The sequence below is a fragment of the Rhodnius prolixus genome, unplaced genomic scaffold (assembly GCF_049639745.1).
Source record: "Rhodnius prolixus isolate KJV_2025 unplaced genomic scaffold, Rpr scaffold_8, whole genome shotgun sequence".
Taxonomy (NCBI): Eukaryota; Metazoa; Arthropoda; class Insecta; order Hemiptera; family Reduviidae; genus Rhodnius; species Rhodnius prolixus.
This window is the reverse complement of record NW_027411593.1, coordinates 114,957-136,111: the sequence shown is the minus strand read 5'-3', so window position 1 is coordinate 136,111 and position 21,155 is coordinate 114,957. Positions and strand designations below refer to the sequence as shown.

The window sequence follows — 21,155 nt, the reverse complement described above, 5'->3', positions numbered from 1 at the left end:
GGAAGTAGATAATCAGAAATCATACTTACATACAAACTTTCAGGTGTACTGGCTGCTGCTCAACCAATCACTTTTCACAACTCAACCACTGCTTAATCTTGGCATGTGCAACCTACGGCCCGAGGGCCGAATCCGGCCCGTGTAATGATTTTATACGGCCCGCGACGACTTTTCCAAACATTATTGAATCTGGTCCGCTAACCCTAAGATAATGTCCGGTAATGATAATTTTAATAGGGAAATCGGTATTTAATAGGAAATAGGTATATAGTCCAATTATACATACAAGTTAAAAAAATTTGGTTCTCATCGCTTTTATTTATTTATATGAATTAAAAGCTCCAACCCTTGCCACGCCCCAGTAAATTACTCTCCAATAGTAGTGCGATTATTTGTCGATTTAAAAATTTGTTTGCTACCTAATTGGTAGTTGGACATAAAGCCTGCCTGAAACATTTTACTTCTTTTCTTTAGTTAATAGTTGAAAATTTAGCACTACTTTTCTATTTTGCTGCCTAGGCTCTTGTGTGATGTACCACTTTAATTTACTTTATGGTTCTATCAATTAAAAATAAAGTAATCGCCTATTTTTTCAGGCGGGGCTTAACGTCCAACAACCAATTGGTAGGTTCTATCAATTTATATATGTTTAATATATTGCTAATGATTATAGTTTTTAAGGTGTTGTCACCTTATTACAGTTTTATATATAATATTGATTATTAATTATTTATTTTCTTGGCCAACGGCATTTCAAAAGACTGGGTGGATAGTAAGTATTATACAGGATTCAGATATTCGGAGATTGAAATAACTTCATTAGTAGAACCTTGTGTATTATTGTAGAAAAAGTGGTCTGTGTAACCGACCAAACTAGCGGTTACGGAGCCAAGGGCTTTCAACAAATCAGTTCTTTTATATCAGTTAGTTTATTTACAATATTTACAAATAATTCCTTATCTTACAAGTTAATCAGTAACATACACAACGCCCTAACCGACAACCGACAGACACACACTCATCCACACTACGGCCCTAACTAACCTACGTACTTTTTTTCTTAACTAATATATACTACTTATTACAGCTAATATATTTAATTACATAACATAAACTTAATGCTAACTGAAAACCAATCTCTTTAAATATTACTATAACTAATAACTAAAACTCCTTAACAAAAACTTACAGTTTTAAAAGTTAAGTATAAGGGTTGATTAAACGCCAAAAGGTACACAAATCAGCTAGTACCCAACATTTCATTCATGCTTAGTTCATATAATTTAAGTAATTTTGCTGCATTAACTTTTCCTTCACATTTTTTAGAATTTATTAGATGTCACAGACCCTTATGCTGGCCATATTTATCTACAAAATATTTGTTCAAGTAGCACTGTAGATTGACTTTAATATCTATTAATCTATAATAATCAATCTATTAATTACAGGTTAAAAAATTCAAAAACTTTTTGAAAAAATGCTTACATCAACATACATCAATTATTTTGTTTATTTTATTTATTTATTTTATTTATTTATTTTATTTTATTTATTTTTTTAGATCGTCTTTTTAAGTTCATTCTTCGATTAAAGTAATTGTTATTTTATGTAGTAGCCAAACGTTTATAATTAAAGGTAATAATTATCTGGCTTTATCGCAAATAATATGGTTTTCTTCAATTACATTCTCAAACTAGGTGTTCTTCCCACAATGTTGTATATATGTAATATAAAATAAATAAAATATACATATTTTTTAGGACAGCTAATTATTCCAGTATTTTACTATAAGTAAAATTAGGGGGTCTAAATTAAATTACAATTGAGAAATGAATCATTATTGTTGAATAATCTACTTGTTATTAACTGTGTGTTATTTGTGCTCACGAATATTTCGGTAAAACGAATTCAACACTGAAATATTCTTTCAAATCCGTGATTCAAATTTAAACAGTAGCCGACTCTAACTTTGTCTTTTTCTACTTTTGCATATATATATATGTGACATCTCAGAATAAAGGGCAAATTAAAGCTAAATCCGAAGAATAATTCGGAATAGAGTTAAAATAAAGTACCTATTTAAAAACGGATATAATATACATTTTATCATAATTATAACAAAATAATATTATGAATGAACTGGCCAGCATAAGGGTCTGTGACATCTAATAAATTCTAAAAAATGTGAAGGAAAAGTTAATGCAGCAAAATTACTTAAATTATATGAACTAAGCATGAATGAAATGTTGGGTACTAGCTGATTTGTGTACCTTTTGGCGTTTAATCAACCCTTATACTTAACTTTTAAAACTGTAAGTTTTTGTTAAGGAGATTTTTGTACCTTTTGGATAGATTTTCATTTTTGTCTATTTTGCAAAGTTACATATCTGCTTAACAGATTTGTTTAAAATTTGGAATAAGCAATTCTATCATTATAACCTGAAAAGGTGTTAAGTCGGAACTGTAACTACCACTGGAGAGATCTTTATAAAGAATGATTATAGTTGCCATCCTCAATAACAATTTTTTTGAGAAAGCGTTTTGAATAAAATAGGAAGGTATTTGTACGTAACTAGCAAAATTAAACTGCGATTTCAGTACTTCCTTTTAAGAGGAGTAAGAAAAACAAACTGTGAATACAGTACTTCTCCCAAAAAGGCAAAGAGGCAAAGATTTTGAATCGAACGACAATTCATTGATGTAAATCGGTTCACCCATTGATAATTTTAACAGTTGCAAGACTTCCTCTTAGTAGGTGTAAGAGCATGATGGCACTTCACTGCCACATAGAGGACCTTTAATCACTTCTTCGTGCTAAATTTTATCAAAATCGGACTAAGCGTTATGGAAATATTGGTAATAATAGTTTTAGAAAGGGCTTTACTTGGGTGGGGCAAACTCCCCTCCTTATGAGGCGTAGCTTCGAGACTTTTAAAATGCAAATCTGTACAAAATTTCGATTCGAATGACACTTTTTTCATGAAAATCAGTTCACGTGTCGATAATTTGAAACGATTGCTATACTTCCCCTTAACAAGTGTAAGATTAGATCGTCGCTTTAATGTTATGTAGGGGAGCCCTAACCCTATCATCCTACCAAATTTTATCAAAATCGGGCCAAGATTTACAGAGTAATTAGTAATAATAATTTTGGAGGGGGCCTTACATAAAGGGGGCTAGCTCTTCTCCCATTCGATGTACAGAGTCGAGACCCCCAAAAGGCACATCTACATAAAATTCCGAATCGAATGACACCTCATTCATGAAAATCGGTTCACGCGTTTAGGCGCTACGCAGTTTACAAAAAAGGTAACAACAACAACAAGAAGAACAAGAACAACAATTTTTGAAAATGCCGTTTTTGCACATTTTCGGCAACTTTTTTCTCAAAATCTATCAGATCTAGGTTGTTGCAAAAAAATTACAGTTATAAAGGAGGATTTGCCCTATAATTTAAAGAAAATTTGGGAATTTTATCTCTTATAGAAAAAGAGAAAAAAATTGTCAAAGTTGGGTGTTTTTCAACGTTACGCTTTTTCCTGCAGTTTTTGATGATCAACCCTTATACAACTGTCCTACCGGACAGTTTTAATAACGAATACTAGAGCTGCACAGAAACACGGGAAAAGTCCAAGTCTCTCTCGCCAATCCTCCACCTCCACATAGAACTCACCCACCGCCGCCGATAACGCCTCCTCAAGTCGGATACCAGTGCGGGACTTCCTCTTAGTTTCTCTCAACCTTTTTTATCTTTTATAGCGTCTAGGGACACGTAGTCATGTGCACGTCTCTCTGGCCTAGGCCTTTCTGACCAGCACCTCGCTGTCCCCACTCTCTCGCCATATGCATGTGCCCCCACTACTCCTCTATTCGCTACATCTAACCATTACCGTCTGTACTTAAAATTGGTCACTTTGATTTTCCCTTTTATTTCTCACGAAGATACCTGGAAGCTGGAATGTCAATTCTATAGGATTCATTTGATATTTTTCAAAAATTCATTAAACTTTCGCTTTTAATGTCAAAGTTTATTGAGCAAAGAACAGTCATTTAAAAAAAGTAAAAAGGAAGGAGTACTAAATAACAATTCCTAAAGTTACTTGGCATAAGTTGCAAATCTAAAGAGGAAGTCCGTGTTCCTCACTTAATTATTATTCATGAATTGATGTATAATACTTTTGTCGCCAATGAAGACTGATTATCGACTATTTGTTTTTAGCCAACGGCCATACCATAGTGTGACGTACTATTTTAAACTGTGATACATTTTCCTCCTAAAAAACTATCTATTCTAATAACCTGCTTATTTAGAATTATTTTGTGTTAATGCTTCTTTTAATAAACAAGTAACCCATGTAATTGTCAAACTAAAGTTTCTTGCTCTTTTTAAGAAAATGTGTACAAACTGTAAACTCTTCTCCTCATAAGTCATTGATCTCCGTCCATGAAGATGGAAACCAAATAGAAACGTTGTTCACTTAAAGTTCCACTTTTTGTACACACTTGTTTTTTGTTTTGTTTACTTTTATTTATTTATTTTATTTTTTTATTGCCTTGCTATTAGAAGGACTTATCATAAAATAAATAAATTTAATTCGATAGGAGTTTGAAACTCTAAATTTGGAAATAAAAGAATTGGAAAAAACTGTGGAAAATGGAAAGGATGAATTAAAGCAAATAAAACAAGGTTTATCACAACAAGAACTGGAAGTGGAAGAATTTAAAAATCAGTTATCAGAAGCACAGGTAAGAAGCTGAATCCCCATTATCATATTAACACGTGCAATTGGACCCATTCAAAAAATACCGTATTAAATAAGTACCAACTAAATGGTACTGAAAAGATTCAAATGTTTTACAATTTAGACATTAAAGAGATATGTGTACCTTTCATGAAGTCTAGTTAAGTTACCCTGAATAGATAAACACCATTAAGAGTAGAAATTCTTTTAAAAATATTTGTAGTGCCATTATAGAAGAGAAATTTAATGTCAAAGAAAGTAGAAGCAACATCGTCAATGAAAAAGAGAAAAAGGAAATGGTATAAATAATAAATATAGGCATATGTTAATACATAAATATTAAAGGATTTATATGTATAAGTTATTAGACTGTCTTTAAACCAATGTATACCAACATAACAATATTTCCAATAAATATTTTATAATAAAAGCTACCGTCTTGCCGTATTTCTTTTCTATCCATGTAGATACATTGTATCTTCATTAAATAAATTAGTGATGCTTAGAATAAATTACAAATGTCCCACGTGTAAGAATCATGTTAATCGAAACTAGGTTATTGCGGCTAGGGGACGTTCGTAATTCTAAAACTAATGTATAGTTGTAATCCATTTCTGTACTTCTATTGCACAATAAGTTGAAAAAAAAAACCTGAATGAAAAAGAGAATTTCTCTGTAAATTTGATAATACATGTAATGTATAATAAATACTTTTTTGATATTAAATTTTAGTACGCGCGTTTTTAAAATGTTAACCATGTATTTCGGAAGGCGGTCTGATTTTTCGTTTCTAATATTAACAGGCTTCTAAAACATTGCTGTGATTTCGACAATTTATGGTACATATTTCCCTTAAGTCAAACGTAAAATTATTGCACATGGGACTGGTACCACAAACAAAAACACTTGCGGGGGAGGTAAGAAAAAATGAGGTATCCATTTATGATTTGTTTATTATATTCTGTTAGCTGCACCGTAAAGTTTAAAAAAGTTTTTGTAAAAAGAATTTTTTTTTCCTGTTTTTCTTCTCCTGGTCAAATTTCTGGTAAAGCATGGATGTTTTGTTTTTCTAAAAATTATTGAAATGAATCCTTTTAATGAGTAAAATATCCAATCCAAAAATAATCATTGCTATTGCCAATATTTTTCGTTACCGTGCCACGTTAATATTGAAATTTTGAATCGGAGAAAGCTGTATTGAAAGTTTTATTACAATCCTTAACAAAAACTTACAGTTTAAAATGTTAAGTATAAGGGTTGATTAAACGCCAAAAGGTACATAAATCAACGAGTACCCAATATTTCATTCATGCTTAGTTGGTATAATTTAAGTAATTTTGCTGCATTAACTTTTCCTTCACATTTTTTAGAATTTATTAGATGTCACAGACCCTCATGCTGGCCATTTTCATCTACAAAATATTTGCTCAAGTAGCACTGTAGATTGACTTTAATATCTATTAATCTATAATAATCAAACTATTAATTACAGGTTAAAAAGAAAACATAAAAAATAAAAAAAATTATGAGGCTAAAAAATTCAAAAACTTTTTTTAAAAAATGCTTACATCAATGATTTTATTTTATTTATTTATTTTTATTTTTAAATAAAAATCGCCGGTTTAAGTTCATTCTTCGATTAAAGTAATTGCTATTTTATGTAGTAGTCAAACGTTTATAATAATCTCTTTAACAAAAACTTACAGTTTAAAAAGTTAAGTATAAGGGTTGATTAAACGCCAAAAGGTACACAAATCAGCAAGTACCCAACATTTCATTAATACTTCATTAATATTTTTTTGAATTTATTAGATGTTTCACAGACCCTTATGCTGGCCATTTTAATCTACAAAATATTTGTTCAAGTAGAACACCATTTAACTTAGATTGACTGTAATATCTAATCAACAAACTATTAATCACAGGTTAAAAAGAAAAACTTTATTAAAAAAAATATAAAAAAAAATATGAGGCTAGAAAATTCAAAAACTTTTTTAAAAAAATGCTTACACTAACATTCATCAATGATTTCATTTATTTATTTTTATTTTTAAATAAAAATCGTCGGTTTAAGTTCATCCTTCGATTAAAGTAATTGTTATTTTATGAAGTAGTCAAACGTTTATAATAATAGGTAATAATTAATCTGGCTTTATACAAAATAATATAGTTTTCTTCAATTACATTCTCAATCTAGGTATTCTTCCCACAGTGTTATATATTTGGAATATAAGATAAATAAGATATGCATATTTTTATGACAGCTAACATAATTATTCCAGTATTTTACTATAAGTAAAATTAGAGGGACTACATTAAATTACAATTGAGAAAGGAATAATTATTGTTGAATAATTTACTTGATATTACCTACGCGTTATTTGTGCTCACAAATACTTCGGAAAGACGAATTCTAGACTGAAATATTGTTTTAAATCCGTGATTCAAATTTAAATAGTAGCCGACTCTACCTTAGTCTTTTTCTACTTTAACGTGCATGTACATACTCGTACATACATGTGACTACTCAGAATAAAGAGCATAATAAAGATAAATCAGAAGAATAATTTGGAATAAAGCTAAAATAAAGTACCTATTTAATTATGAAGATATAATATACATTTTATCATAATTATAACAAAAAAATAAAATATGAATGAATAAAGGGATTAGCTATTCGGTTAGCGTATTGGATTCCCACGTGGAAGTTCCGGGTTCGAATCCAGCTGCAGACCCTTAGATTTTCTCTTTCTAAGAGCTTCTTACAGCTCACTGTCCGGGTGATGGACAGTGTTGTCTGTAACGAGAGAACACTGTCCGGAGGCAGTGCACTGAAAAAAGCTCCGGGCGCCAATAACCTTAGATGTTGAAGCGACTTAAATCATAAAAAAAAAGAAAAAGAAAATGAATGAACTGGCCAGCATAAGGGTCTGTGAAACATCTAATAAATTCAAAAAAATATTAATGAAGTATTAATGAAATGTTGGGTACTTGCTGATTTGTGTACCTTTTGGCGTTTAATCAACCCTTATGCTTAACTTTTTAAACTGTAAGTTTTTGTTAAAGAGATTTTTGTACCTTTTGGATAGATTTTCCTTTTGTATGTTTTGCAAAGTTACATATCTGCTTTACAGATTTTTTTAAAATTGGGAATAATAAATTTTAATTTTATCATTATAACCTGAAAAGGTGTTAAGTCGGAGTTACTACCACTGGAGAGATCTTTTTAAAGAATGATTACAGTTGCGGTCCCCCAAACCATCCTCAATAACAATTTTTTTGAGAAAGCGTTTTGAATAAAATAGGGAGGTAATTTGTACGTAAATAGCAAAATTAAACTGCGATTTCAGTACTTCCCTTTAAGAGGAGTAAGAAAAATAAACTGCGATTACAGTACTTCTCCCTAAAAGGCGAAGAGGCAAAGATTTTGAATCGAACGACAATTCATTGATGTAAATCGGTTCACTCATTGATAATTTTAACAATTGCAGTACTTCCTCTTATTAGGTGTAAGAGCATGATGGCACTTCACAGCCACGTAGAGGAGCTTTAACCACTTCTTCTTGCTAAATTTTATCAAAATCGGACTAAGCGTTATAGAAATATTGGTAAACATAGTTTTAGAAAGGGCCTAACTTGGGTGGGGCGAACTCCCCTCCTTATGAGGCACAGCTTCGAGACTTTAAAAGTGCAAATCTGTACAAAATTTCGATTCGAATGACACTTCATTCATGAAAATCGGTTCACGTTTCGATAATTTGAAACGATTGCTATACTTCCCCTTAACAAGTGTAAGAGCAGATCGTCGCTTTAATGTTACGTAGGGGAGCCCTAACCCTGTCATCCTACCAAATTTTATTAAAATCGGGCTAAGATTTACAGAGTAATTAATGATAATAATTTTGGAGGGGGCCTTACATAAAGGGGGCTAACTCCTCTACCTTTCCATGTACAGCGTCGAGACCCCCAAAAGGCACATCTACATAACATTCCGACTCGAATGATACCTCATTCATGAAAATCGGTTCGCGCGTTTAGGCGCTACGTTGTTTACAAAAAAGGTAACAACAACAACAACAACAACAAGAAGAAGAAGAAGAACAAGAACAAGAACAATTTTTGAAAAAGCCGTTTTTGCACATTTTCGGCAACTTTTTTCTCAAAATCTATCAAATCTAGGTTGTTGCAAAAAAATTACAGTCATAAAGGAGGATTTGCCCTTTATTATAAAGAAAATTTTGGAATTTTATCTTTTATAGAAAAAGAGAAAAAAATTGTCAAAGTTGGGTGTTTTTCAACGTTACGCTTTTTCGTGCAGTTTTTGATGATCAACCCTTATACAACTGTCCTACCGGACAGTTTTAATAGGTAATAATTATCTGGCTTTATCGCAAATAATATAGTTTTCTTCAATTACATTCTCAATCTAGGTATCCATCCCACAATGTTGTGTATATGTAATATAAAATAAAAAAGATATGCATATTTTTAGGACAGCTAATTATACCAGTATTTTACTATAAGTAAAATTAGGGGGACTAAATTAAATTACAATTTATTGAGAAATGAATAATTGTTGTTCAATAATCTATTTGTTATTAACTGTGTGTTATTTGTGTTCACGAATATTTCGGTAAGACGAATTCAAGACTGAAATATTCTTTTAAATCCTCCGTGATTCAAATTTAAACAGTAGCCGACTCTGACTTGGTCTTTTTCTACTTTAACATGCATGTATATGTACAACTTCAGAATAAAGGGCACATTAAAGATAAATCCCAAGAATAATTTGTAATAGAGTTAAAATAAAGTACCTATTTACAAACGAAGATATAATATACATTTTATCATAATTATAACAAAATAATATTATGAACGAACTGGCCAGCATAAGGGTCTGTGACATCTAATAAATTCTAAAAAATGTGAAGGAAAAGTTAATGCAGCAAAATTACTTAAATTATACCAACTAAGCATGAATGAAATATTGGGTACTCGCTGATTTATGTACCTTTTGGCGTTTAATCAACCCTTATACTTAACATTTTAAACTGTAAGTTTTTGTTAAGGAGATTTTTGTACCTTTTGGATAGATTTTCCTTTTTATCTATTTTGCAGTTACATATCTGCTTTACAGATTATTTTAAAATTTGGAATAAGCAATTCTATCATTATAACCTGATAAGGTGTTAAGTCGGAACCGTAACTACCACTGGAGAGATCTTTTTAAAGAACGATTATAGTTCCCATCTTTAATAACAATTTTTTTTAGAAAGCGTTTTGAATAAAATAGGAAGTTATTTGTACGTAAAAAGCAAAATTAAACTGCGATTACAGTACTTCTCCCTAAAAGGCAAAGAAGCAAAGATTTTGTATCGAACGACAATTCATTAATAGGTACACCCATTGATAATTTTAACGATTGCAGTACTTCCTCTTAGTAAGTGTAAGAGCATGATGGCACTTCACAGCCAAGTAGAGGAGCTTTAATCATTCTCCGTGCTAAATTTTATCAAAATCGGACAACGGTTATAGTAGAAATATTGGTAATAATAGTTTTAGAAAGGGCCTTACTTGGGTGGGGCAAACTCCCCTCCTTATGAGGAGAGTTTTGCAGAAAGTGCAAATCTGTACAAAATTTCTATTCGAATGACACTTCATTCATGAAAATCGGTTGACGTGTCGATAATTTGAAACGATTGCTGTACTTCCCCTTAACTAGTGTAAGAACAGATCGCCGCTTTAACGTTACGTAGGGGAGCCCTAACTCTATCATCTTACCAAATTTTATCAAAATCTGGCCAAGATTTACAGAGTAATTAGTAATAATAATTTTGGAGGGTGCCTTACATAAAGGGGGCTAACTCCTCTCCCATTCGATGCACAGCGTCGAGACCCCCAAAAGGCAAATATAAAATTCCGAATCGAATGACACCTCATTCATGAAAATCGGTTCACGCGTTTAGGCGCTACGTTGTTTACAAAAAAGGTAAGAAGAAGAAGATTTTTTGAAAAAGCCGTTTTTGCTCATTTTTGGCAACTTTTTTCTCGAAATCTATTAGATCTGGGTGGTTGCAAAAAAATTACAGTTATAAAGGAGGATTTGCCCTATATTATAAAGAAAATTTGGGAATTTTATCTTTTATAGAAAAAGAGAAAAAAATTGTCAAAGTTGGGTGTTTTTCAACGTTACGCTTTTTCGTACAGTTTTTGACGATCAACCCTTATACAACTTTCGTACCGGACAGTTTTAATAAAATGAAAAATTTAAGCAGGCTAATATTTCTTTTTATTGTAATAATTTCAGGGAGAAGTCAGAAACTTCAAAGATCAAGTAAAAGCGCAGAAAGATTTAATAGGACAAAGCAATAAAGAGATACAGCTTATGGTTAACCAGAAGGAACAACTTATACAAGCAATAGGAGAAAAAGAACTTGAAATACTATCACGAAATCATGAAATAGGAAAATATGAATCAAATATTTCCGACACAATTCGATATGTTAGTTTTAAATTTTCTCTCCAAAGTACCATTTAATAACAATAATATTTGACTTTTATTTTAGAAAAGTCGGTTTAATGTCTAAATTTAATTCTAAGTTCATTGAAAATTCCATAACTACCAGAAGTATCTTCTTTCTCCGTGGATTTTTCATTTTTATTTGCACAGTTTTTCGGAAAAAATCGTTTTGGACATTTTGAGGTGTAGTTAAAAAGTTTTTAAAGTCAACAAACAATGCGATTATTGATTTTAGAGAAAGGCGTGTATTCACGTAAGATTTTTATTTTATGATGAAAGAGGAAAAGAAGTGAGATCTAAAAATTATTTTATTTGGAATAATCTAAATTTTATTGATTTGTTTTAGATTAAAAATTTATTATTATAACTTATCCACTTATTTTACCTTGTATTTACATAAAAACACAAGTGATTTATAAATCTAGTTTACATTATATCAATGTTTATGAAAAGAAACAATCAGATAATTATTATAATTAACAATATTAATATGTAACTGTAATATGTATAATATTATATATTTATATATAAATATTTTTTTAAAGATTTATTCAATGAAAACTAAATATAAATGGATAGAAAACGATCAACAGTACTTTGGCCAACCAAACGGTGTATATGATTTTTCAAAAAACGATCCCAAAGAAGCAGGTCAAAAAGTAAAACGCCTTAATGAAATGAAAGATAAAATGGGAAAGCAATTAAATAGCAAAGCAATGGATATGCTCAGCACTCAAGAAGATAGGGTAATTAAGACATTTTCTGTTTATAATGTTGGCGTAATAAACATGTTAGCGTATATTTTTTGGCTCATGATTGACTTTTAAATAATATGTAATTTTTTGAATTGTTTGCATTTTGGTTCACAACGATATTAGTTTCAAAACGTAATGGACAAAAAGAGTATGGTAGAAGAAGATAGATCAAAAATACTCTCTGTTATTGAAGAACTTGATTTAAAAAAAGATCAAGTGATTAGAGAAGCTTGGGACAAAGTGAATCATGACTTTAATTCAATATTGAATTCCTTATTACCCAGCGCAGAAGCAAAGCTAATGCCTGTTGAGGGCGCTGAATATCTGCAAGGGCTCAAGGTTAGCTACCATTCTTCATTTGTTTTGATAATTTTCCCGTTAATAATATTGACAAAATCGTTGGTGTGCAGTGTCAGTCACTTTGATTTTTGATCATTGACAATGCTTTATTACCTAAACAAGACTTAAGCTAGTTCTCCAAAATCTCCTGATAAGAAAGTTTACATTATAGACTGCTGAATTCTACTTGAGATCATTGCACACAAGAACTTGGTTACTTTTATTGACTAGCTTACACTGACACTTCCATATGGAGGACCTGAAAATATGACGAGATCAAACCAATTTATTTTCATTTATTTTTTATTTTTTTAGAGATCAATTTCAAATTTTCTTTCAAACACGCTAAACTCAATTCACTTTTCTTTTTCGTTATTCATAATAATAATATTTTTAATTTCTTAAGGTAAAGAATAATTGCTCACTGGACTACCTTACGAATTTATCAAGTTTGAGAACTTAAATTTTCAAGTCTTAAAAGCCTTTTCCCGCTCTCTTTCCGTGATGAACTGGGAGGACACTGAAGAAACTAGAAGAGTCCTAATTATCATTGCCCTAAACTAGCAGTGCCCAGGTGCTATGTCTTTAGTTGTTGACGCGCTTGTAAAAATATAATGTGTTGGCACCTGATAAAAAAATTACATGATAAATTAATATGTTCTTTATTTTTATAAAAGCGTATAATAGCCTAAGAGATTCCATTTCTGTGCAACTGATTTGTTGTGAGATTTTTTTTTAATGATTTAAGGCGCGTCAACATCTGAGTTTATTGGCGCCCGGAGCTTTATCTAGTGCTCTGTTGGCCTCTGGACAGTGTTCTCTCGTTACAGACAACACTGCCCATCACCGGAGAGTGAGCTGAAAGAAGCTCCTAGGAAGAGAAAATCTAAGGATTCGAACCCGGCATCTCCGCGTTGGAATCCAATAAGCAAACCTCAAAGCTGATCACTTTTCTCTGGGAGATAATAGCAAACACTTTTACTATCGAAAGCGGAAGCAATCGTGCAAATTTTCTACTTTGCGTTTATAGCGGATATATTAACTTTGAGGTTCCAGGAAATGAAAAATGGTGATCTGTGTTTGTGTATCCATGGCGACTAAAAATCGAAGAATAGTAGTAAGTTAAAATTTGATATTTCCCTTCGGAGCAACACAAGACGCCACCATAAGATTTTAGTTCAAAATTGTCAACCATAAGTAACACGTTACATCGTCAACACGTTACTGATTTGATTTTTCAGTTTTTTAGGATTTTGGCACAACAAATGCAAAACGTTTCTTTAAAATTTGTGATCTAGATGGTCATATATAAATCTGTAACTTTTATTTGAAACAATTTTATAGACAAATTTTATTAAGGGACTTTTACATTCACCCGATTAAACTAAGTATATTTTTGTGAGAGGAGATAAATAGATTTTTAGGCGCCACAGTAGCCGAGCTGTTAGAGGCGAGAACTGTAAAGCTAATATGTATTGTGGTACTGGGTTCAATTCCTGGTCTTAGGCCTTTGACTTTATTATTATTATTATTATAATTTACAGTAATGTAAGTTTGCTAGTCGCTTCCGTGCTCGACACCTAATGGGTAGTTGGACGTAAAGCCCGCCTGAAAAAAATAGGCATTACTTTACTTGCGTATAGATGTTTTTGAAATGAGAAGAATAAAATATGACTCAATCCTTAAAAGAAAATTATTGTTTAAATTTTATTAGGTGAAAATTGGCTTTGGAGGAATATGGAAAGAGAGTTTAGATGAATTGAGTGGAGGTCAGCGATCTCTTGTTGCTCTTTCACTAATACTGGCGATGTTATTATTTAAACCTGCACCACTCTATATATTGGATGAGGTTGATGCTGCATTGGATCCATCTCATACCCAAAATATCGGACAAATGTTAAAAGCCCACTTCAAACAGTCTCAGGTAATAAAAATTAATTAATCTAAATTAAATAGATTTCTAGAAAAACGCAGCCTAAAATTGGCGGCATTTGTTGAAATGAAACAAGAGTTCATGCCAAAAATTTGAAAGCCTGAAATTTTATTAAATGCCTTTATTTTTAAATTATTTTAAATACATTTCTGAAATGTTACAACCTATGTATTTCGATTGTAATTTATGCATAAAGTGGGTTGTTATTTAAACTAGATTTAATGTTCAGGATTCTTTTAAATTTTTTGCATCGTGCTTGAATTTTCAGGGCCTCCAAAAAATTAATTTATTTTTCTTTCACAATTTTTTTTTTTAATAGTTCATTGTGGTCTCATTGAAGGAAGGCATGTTTAACAATGCAAATGTACTCTTCAGAACCAGTTTTGTTGACGGAATGTCTAATGTTTCTCGTACAACGTATTCAAATAAAAATCAATAAATCGAGTAAGGAAACTTTTGTTTTTTACAAATATTTTTTAAACTTATTGTTGATTTTTTTTTAACAATCTTGATAATGTAATATATGTTATTGAATTTGTGATGGTGATCATTTTAAACTAAATTAGTGGATTTAAAATAGAGAAATACTTAAATTATTTGTATTTGTGTTTTTTAACCCATTTTCTTAATTGGTTATTCTCGAACCTAAATAGTCTTCTTTCGAAGATTTAGGATAAATTATGTTACTCTTATGGTGACCATTATAACGCAAATGGAGCGAGCATCATTATACTTCAAAAGCCGGACAAAATAAAGCATTTGGGCGAGGACTGGCAGATTTTTCTATCTGGATTTCCGTTGCTGTCTGTTAACTGTTTTCCCCCTCCAAATTCTATTGAACTCTCTCTTATTATTAAACTAAAATTCCATTGTAAGTTTAGAAATTTAATTAATATTTCCAGAATAAATTGTCATATTCTTTAACTGGTAATTACCATTGTTAAACCATTTTAGTTCAATGAAAGGAAGCACTCGCCATTTAATAGTTTGATTGAAATCCTGATTTAGAACTATATTACATTTTAGATTAATTAATGCTAAGGTTTAACGACATTAAATTATTTAAAAAATTAATAATTTTAAAAATCAAATAATAGTTGATTAAAAAGTGATTTCTCGTTTCGCATAATACAGATGGCGCAGTCAGCAATAGGATATTCTGAAATAAATTGCATATTAATTTCTGTTCTAGCCTACACTATCGAACATTCTGCACTTCTTGCAAACAAAATTGTTAGACTATCATTAAAATTTTTAGCCAATTCTGATATTCATATATAACCTATCTTCTTCAAATTCAATCTGTCTCAAATGAAAACAAATTTTCTATAAAAATAAAAATGTAGCTAAGAATTAAAAAAACAATAGTAGGTATGATCCCAGATTTGCAAGGTGAACCAGAATTGTTTGCAAGATTTCAAGAAATTTCTACAAAATTCGATGAATTCATTTTAACAAAGGAACTTAGACAAATAACCAACGGCTTTAGATTTTTACCAAAAAATACCCACTAAATTTATTATTGAAGAGATTTTAAGAATCATAAAATTCCTGTAGAATTAGGAATCCTCAGAATTTTCTAGAGAATTACCCCTAAGGACTTTACTAAAGTGATTACATGAACCAATAGGTTCAATACTAAAAGTTACACCAGCAAAACTGATTAGGGCCTTTATCTGATAACAAATGCTTTTCAATTTTCAATAATAATAATAGTAATAATAATAATAATAGGGAAGAGATTAGCTATGAGGTTAGCATACTGGACTCCCACGCGGAGGTCCCGGGTTCGAATCCAGCTGACCCTTAGATTTTCTCTTCCTAGAAGCTTCTTACAGCTCACTGTCCAGTGATGGACAGTGTTGTCTGTAACGAGAGAACACTGCCCGGAGGCCGGCAGTTCACTGAAAAAAGCTCCGGGCGCTATAATTTTTGCAACTATGATACGGTCATAACCGTCTATCTAATTGTGTTGATTTTTGTTTTGTTTTTTAACTAATAAGACTACAAAATAAACTTTTATTATACTTTACTAGTTAAGATTTTCTAGTTAAGTACTTTCTTCTTTTTTTTTTAATTTAAAAACATTAAAACTTTCTGGTAGGACAGTTGTTCAGGGGTTGATCGTCAAAAAGTGCACGAAAGGATGTAGGCGAAAAACACCCAACTTTGATTTTTTTTTCTCTTTTTCTATAAAAGATAAAATTCCCAAATTTTCTTTAGAATATAGGGCAAATCCTGCTTTATGGTTGTAATTTTTGCTACAACCCAGATCTAGATAGAAATACAGGGTGTTTCAAGGTTAAGTGTCCTAACTGAAAATATGAATTTAGGACCTCAAAACAAGAAAACATTTTCCTATGAAGGTATGCCCGTTAACGCTTTGTCTATGAGATATTCACGTCTAAAGATTTCCATTTTATTAATTATTATTAGGTAGGTTATAACAAAAAAAATTAATAGTGTCTTCCGACATTAATAGAGAATAATGATAATTAAAAGTAAATAAATAAATAATAAAGAAAATGAGGAATCGGTATCATTCTTCCACAGCAGCAATAGCTAAACGGCACTGGATTGCTGTTATTGATTCAATTACTCTTCTTCTTAAAGAATGAAGATCATTGACCGGCATTTCATAGACTTTTCCTTTAAAGGCACCCCAAAAAAAAAAATCCATTGGAGAGCAAGCAGGCAAAGCCAAGCCGTCGGTCTTGCACGGCCAATCCATCGATTGGGATGTCATCATGTTGATTTAGCCACTGTCGTGGACCTCTGCCGCAATGTGCTGGACAACCATCTAATTGAAACCATGAGTTCCTTCTAAGTTGTGGCAGAACATCTTCAATTAAAATGTAATAATCATTACAAAGAAACTGCGGAAATGTGTCCGAATTGAGCCTAAGTGGTAAGAAATGCCGACCAATTAAAATATTGTCTAATATCCTCAACTAAACATTGCACAGAAAATCATGCTGAAAATACTGCTCGCGAATTGCATGAGGATTTTCGAGCATCCAGAGATGATAATTTTTTTGGTTGAACATTTCTTGTGAATGTAGCTTCATCGGTCCAGAGAATATGACGCGAAAATTGTTGCTTAAGATCAACTTGATTTAAATACTAATCGGAAAAATTTCTTTGGCAAAATTCTTGAGGTAATAAATGTCGTACCCGTTGATAATGCTATGGGTTACATCTATCTGCAGAGAGAGTTCTCCTTACTGTAGTTGGCGTAATATGTAATTCAGCTGCGGCTCCTCGTACACTAGCGGACGGATTATCATCATTATTGTCGCACTCCTTTCATTTCATAAAGGTACAAGAGCTCCATCAGCACTTGGCATTAAAGCAAATGTGCCAGTTATTCTAAGACTTTCATAAAGGGACAAGAGCTCCATCAGCACTTGGCATTAAAGCAATCGTGCCAGTTATTCTAAGACGTTAAAATGTGGGCCTAAAGATGGTCTTGTAAGGTAATCTTTTATTCGAAAATCGCACGGAATATTCACAACGGGCAGCATTACAAAAACCATACACAAACACCAAACCGGCATATTCACTGTTAGAATAAATGCGATGCATAATGATGCAAACTCTCTAAAAGCGTCAAACTCTGATAAATGTTCTTGAGAAAGAGTTATTATCTCTAACTGTAAAGTTACAGTGCAAATTCCAGATGGTATTATTCCGTAAAATTGTCAATATTGGCATGAGCAATTAGAGTCACAAGGTGATTTTAGCAATTATACAATAAATTTATCATTCGTTCTAAAATCTTTATCGGCCGTAATGGACCTGCGGCTTAGCCTGCTTGCTCTCCAGATCTGACACCAATGATTGTTTTTATTTGTGGTGCCTTTAAAGGAAAAGTCTATGAAATGCCGGTCAATAATCTTCATCCTTTAAGAAGAAGAGTAATTGAATCAATAACAGCAATCCAGAGCCCTTTCGGCTATTGCTGCAGTGGAAGAAAGGTACCGATTCCTCATTTTCTTTATTATTTATTTATTTACTTTTAAGTGTCATTATTTTCTATTAATAAAGTAGTTGGAAGATACTATTATTTTTTTTTATTAAAACCTACCTAATAATAATTAATAAAATGTAAATCTTTAGACGTGAATAACTCATAAACAAAGCGTTAACGGGCATACCTTCATAGGAAATTTTTTTCTTGTTTTGAGGTCCTAAATTCATATTTTCAGTTAGGACACTTAACTCTAAAACACCCTGTATACTTATTGTTAATATAGATAGATCTACATATATTTTTCTCGATAGATATCGAGAAAAGGCATGTTCAGAAAATGTTGTTGTTCTTATCTTCTTTTGTAAATAACGTAGCCTAAACGCATGAACCAATTTTCATGAATTCGGAATTTTAAGTAGATGTGCCTTGTGGGGGTCTCGATGCTGAACAACAAATTTGGAAAGGAGTTAGTCCCATTTATGTAAAGTCTCCTCTAAAACTATTATTACTAATAACTCTGTAAACCTTGACCCAATTTAGATCAAATTTGGCAGAATGAAGGGCTTCCCTGCGTAACATATAAGTGTAATCCTGCTCTTACACCTACTAAGGGAAAGTATTGCAATCATGCATTAAATTCTCCTTTTTAGGGAGAAGAACTGTAATTGCAGATAATTTTTCTTACTCCTCTTTAGAAGAAGTTATTGGGATCACAACTTAATTTCTCTTGAGAGGAAGTAAAGTTATCACAGTTTATCTTACCGTTCTTACTGAAAGGTACTGTAATCGCAATTTTTGTTTATTATTCCTTTTCATGAGATGTAATTATTCATCACTTTATCCCACAACATTTCTCTCGGTCTCCATCTTTCTTTTGTCAACCCCCCCCCCCCATAATTTGCGTCAGTTCTTTTTCATTCTACATATTCCAACTAACTTTTTACCACGCTCCCGTAACTTTTCTCTCAGTCTACATTTTCTTCCCACTAACTTGGTACCATTCCCCCACAATGTTTCTCACAGTTTGAATCTTCTTTGCACGACTTGGTACAACTCCCCTTAAACTTTTCTTTTGGTCTTCATTTTCTTCTTGATAGTTCGTTCTACTTTCTATCTGCCTTCTACTAACTTGGTACGAAGTACTGGACTACCAGTATAAAAGTTTTGCTTATCCTAAATGTTATGAAACCTGTAAACCAGATAAGAAACTCTACAGAATAGACTTTTAAAAGTTTCTAATATTTTGGAAAATGTCATTATCTTTAAATTATTATTTGGTGTAAATCAGCCTAAATATTCCCGAATGTTTAAAAAAATGTATCGCTATTAAAAAGGAATATTTTCAATCTAGTCAATTTGACCCGGTCCTGTTATTTGAGCACTTTTAATCAATCATTCGTTGCATTTTAAGTGACTAAAAACTAAAAGCAATTTAAATTCCTGAAAAGTAAGAAAGAATGACACCTGTTAATATGTCCGCAAATGTGTAAAGCTATTAGGAATTATCTATATTAGTGTAATATTCCTTTTGTACAGCCCTGAAGAAGGTAGTAAAAATTACCGAAACGTTGGTATAAAGCAAAAAAGTGGTTTTCATTTAAGACCGCACCTCGATATTCACCAAAAATCATTAGGAATTATGTTAACAGTGCTAATAACTGTCTTAGCAGAAAGGTGTTTTTCAATGCTTAAAAAAATCAAAAGATAATAGTAGTTGGGCCTTATCTCTTTAACAAATCTACTTTGAGTTCTATTTGTTTTACTATTCCTTTTGCCATTTATTTTTATTTATAAATTTTCCTTTATAAATATGTATGGGTATAATAGTCCGTTTGTAAATAATTAAGTGTGAAGTACAGCTCTGCTCTATAGGGCTATTCCAGCAGAAGCACGTTCCAACCCGATATCTAATAAATATTCATAAGTACCGAATTTTTGAATAACCGAAATTCATTTGGAAGAATAACAGTGGGCAGAAAAAGAGGTTTAACACGTTTTTCTAGGCAGTCGCCAAAGAAAAATAGGATACTATTTGTAAAGAAGAAAACAAATTTCATCTGAATTATTATGATGGAAATGGTAATGTACGGTGAATAGTTACTGATGAGAGGCTGAAGGTGACGAAGATACATAGAGGTACATATGTGAAGATGGTGGAAAGTTGGTAAGGAGATGTGCCATGACTAATGAGAAAAAATCTGGAATTTATAGATAACAAAATTGACCAATAGTCTTACGTTGAAACTTTAAAGAAAAAGTCTATAAATAGGCAACAACAGTTTTAACCTTTACTCTAACGACGACTGCCTGCCGATTTTATTGTTATACAACATCTTTGGCATTATTTTGATTTTCAAAAAAAAAAAAAATGGAATATAATGTTACAGAATACTAAAAAAAAAACAAAAAAAAAAACGACTTTCTCGTGTAATTGCAAAAAGTATTTTTCAAATAACAGAACTTTTTCAATTAAGTAGCTTAATTTATCTAATAAAACTAGTCGATACTAAACAATTAGTGAAGCCGCACACAAAATGGCACTTGAGGGATGCTTAAACCAGTTACAATATTTAGGTTTTACCAGAAAAATGATTAAAATAAGATAAACATAAATTAACACATTTACATATATTCAATGAGCATATTCAGTTATTTTTCGAAAAGACTAAATTGGAAAGTGGCACAAAAAAAGTTTTTAAAATTTATTGCTTTTTGTCCTATATCAACGAGTCGAAATATCAAATTTGAACCAGTTCCTATGAATTAGGGCATACAGGCTTTATACTATATAATAATATTTGTTCAATAAAACATTTAATAATTATTTTACAGAAAAATAAATCCTTATGATTTGTGTGTAGATTGCAATATTCAATTGATGTAAGCAAGAGAA

General features: G+C 31.5%; 1 protein-coding gene across 5 annotated transcripts in view; it reads left to right on the top strand.

Annotated features, from left to right (window-relative positions):
- The window catches only part of SMC2 (structural maintenance of chromosomes 2), a 37,014-nt gene extending 22,129 nt beyond the window's left edge, over nucleotides 1–14,885 (top strand). For 4 of the 5 annotated variants that reach the window (XM_074121225.1, XM_074121224.1, XM_074121223.1 and 1 more), the window contains 6 exons: nucleotides 4,603–4,746; nucleotides 11,050–11,244; nucleotides 11,808–12,008; nucleotides 12,141–12,356; nucleotides 14,071–14,280; nucleotides 14,609–14,885. In XM_074121225.1, the coding sequence (XP_073977326.1) occupies nucleotides 4,603–4,746; nucleotides 11,050–11,244; nucleotides 11,808–12,008; nucleotides 12,141–12,356; nucleotides 14,071–14,280; nucleotides 14,609–14,728 (1,086 nt within the window). In that variant the 3' untranslated portion in view covers nucleotides 14,729–14,885. The remainder of the gene's footprint in view (nucleotides 1–4,602; nucleotides 4,747–11,049; nucleotides 11,245–11,807; nucleotides 12,009–12,140; nucleotides 12,357–14,070; nucleotides 14,281–14,608) is intronic. The other variant, XM_074121222.1, reaches the window with a different exon arrangement.
- Nucleotides 14,886–21,155: the final 6,270 nt, after the last annotated feature.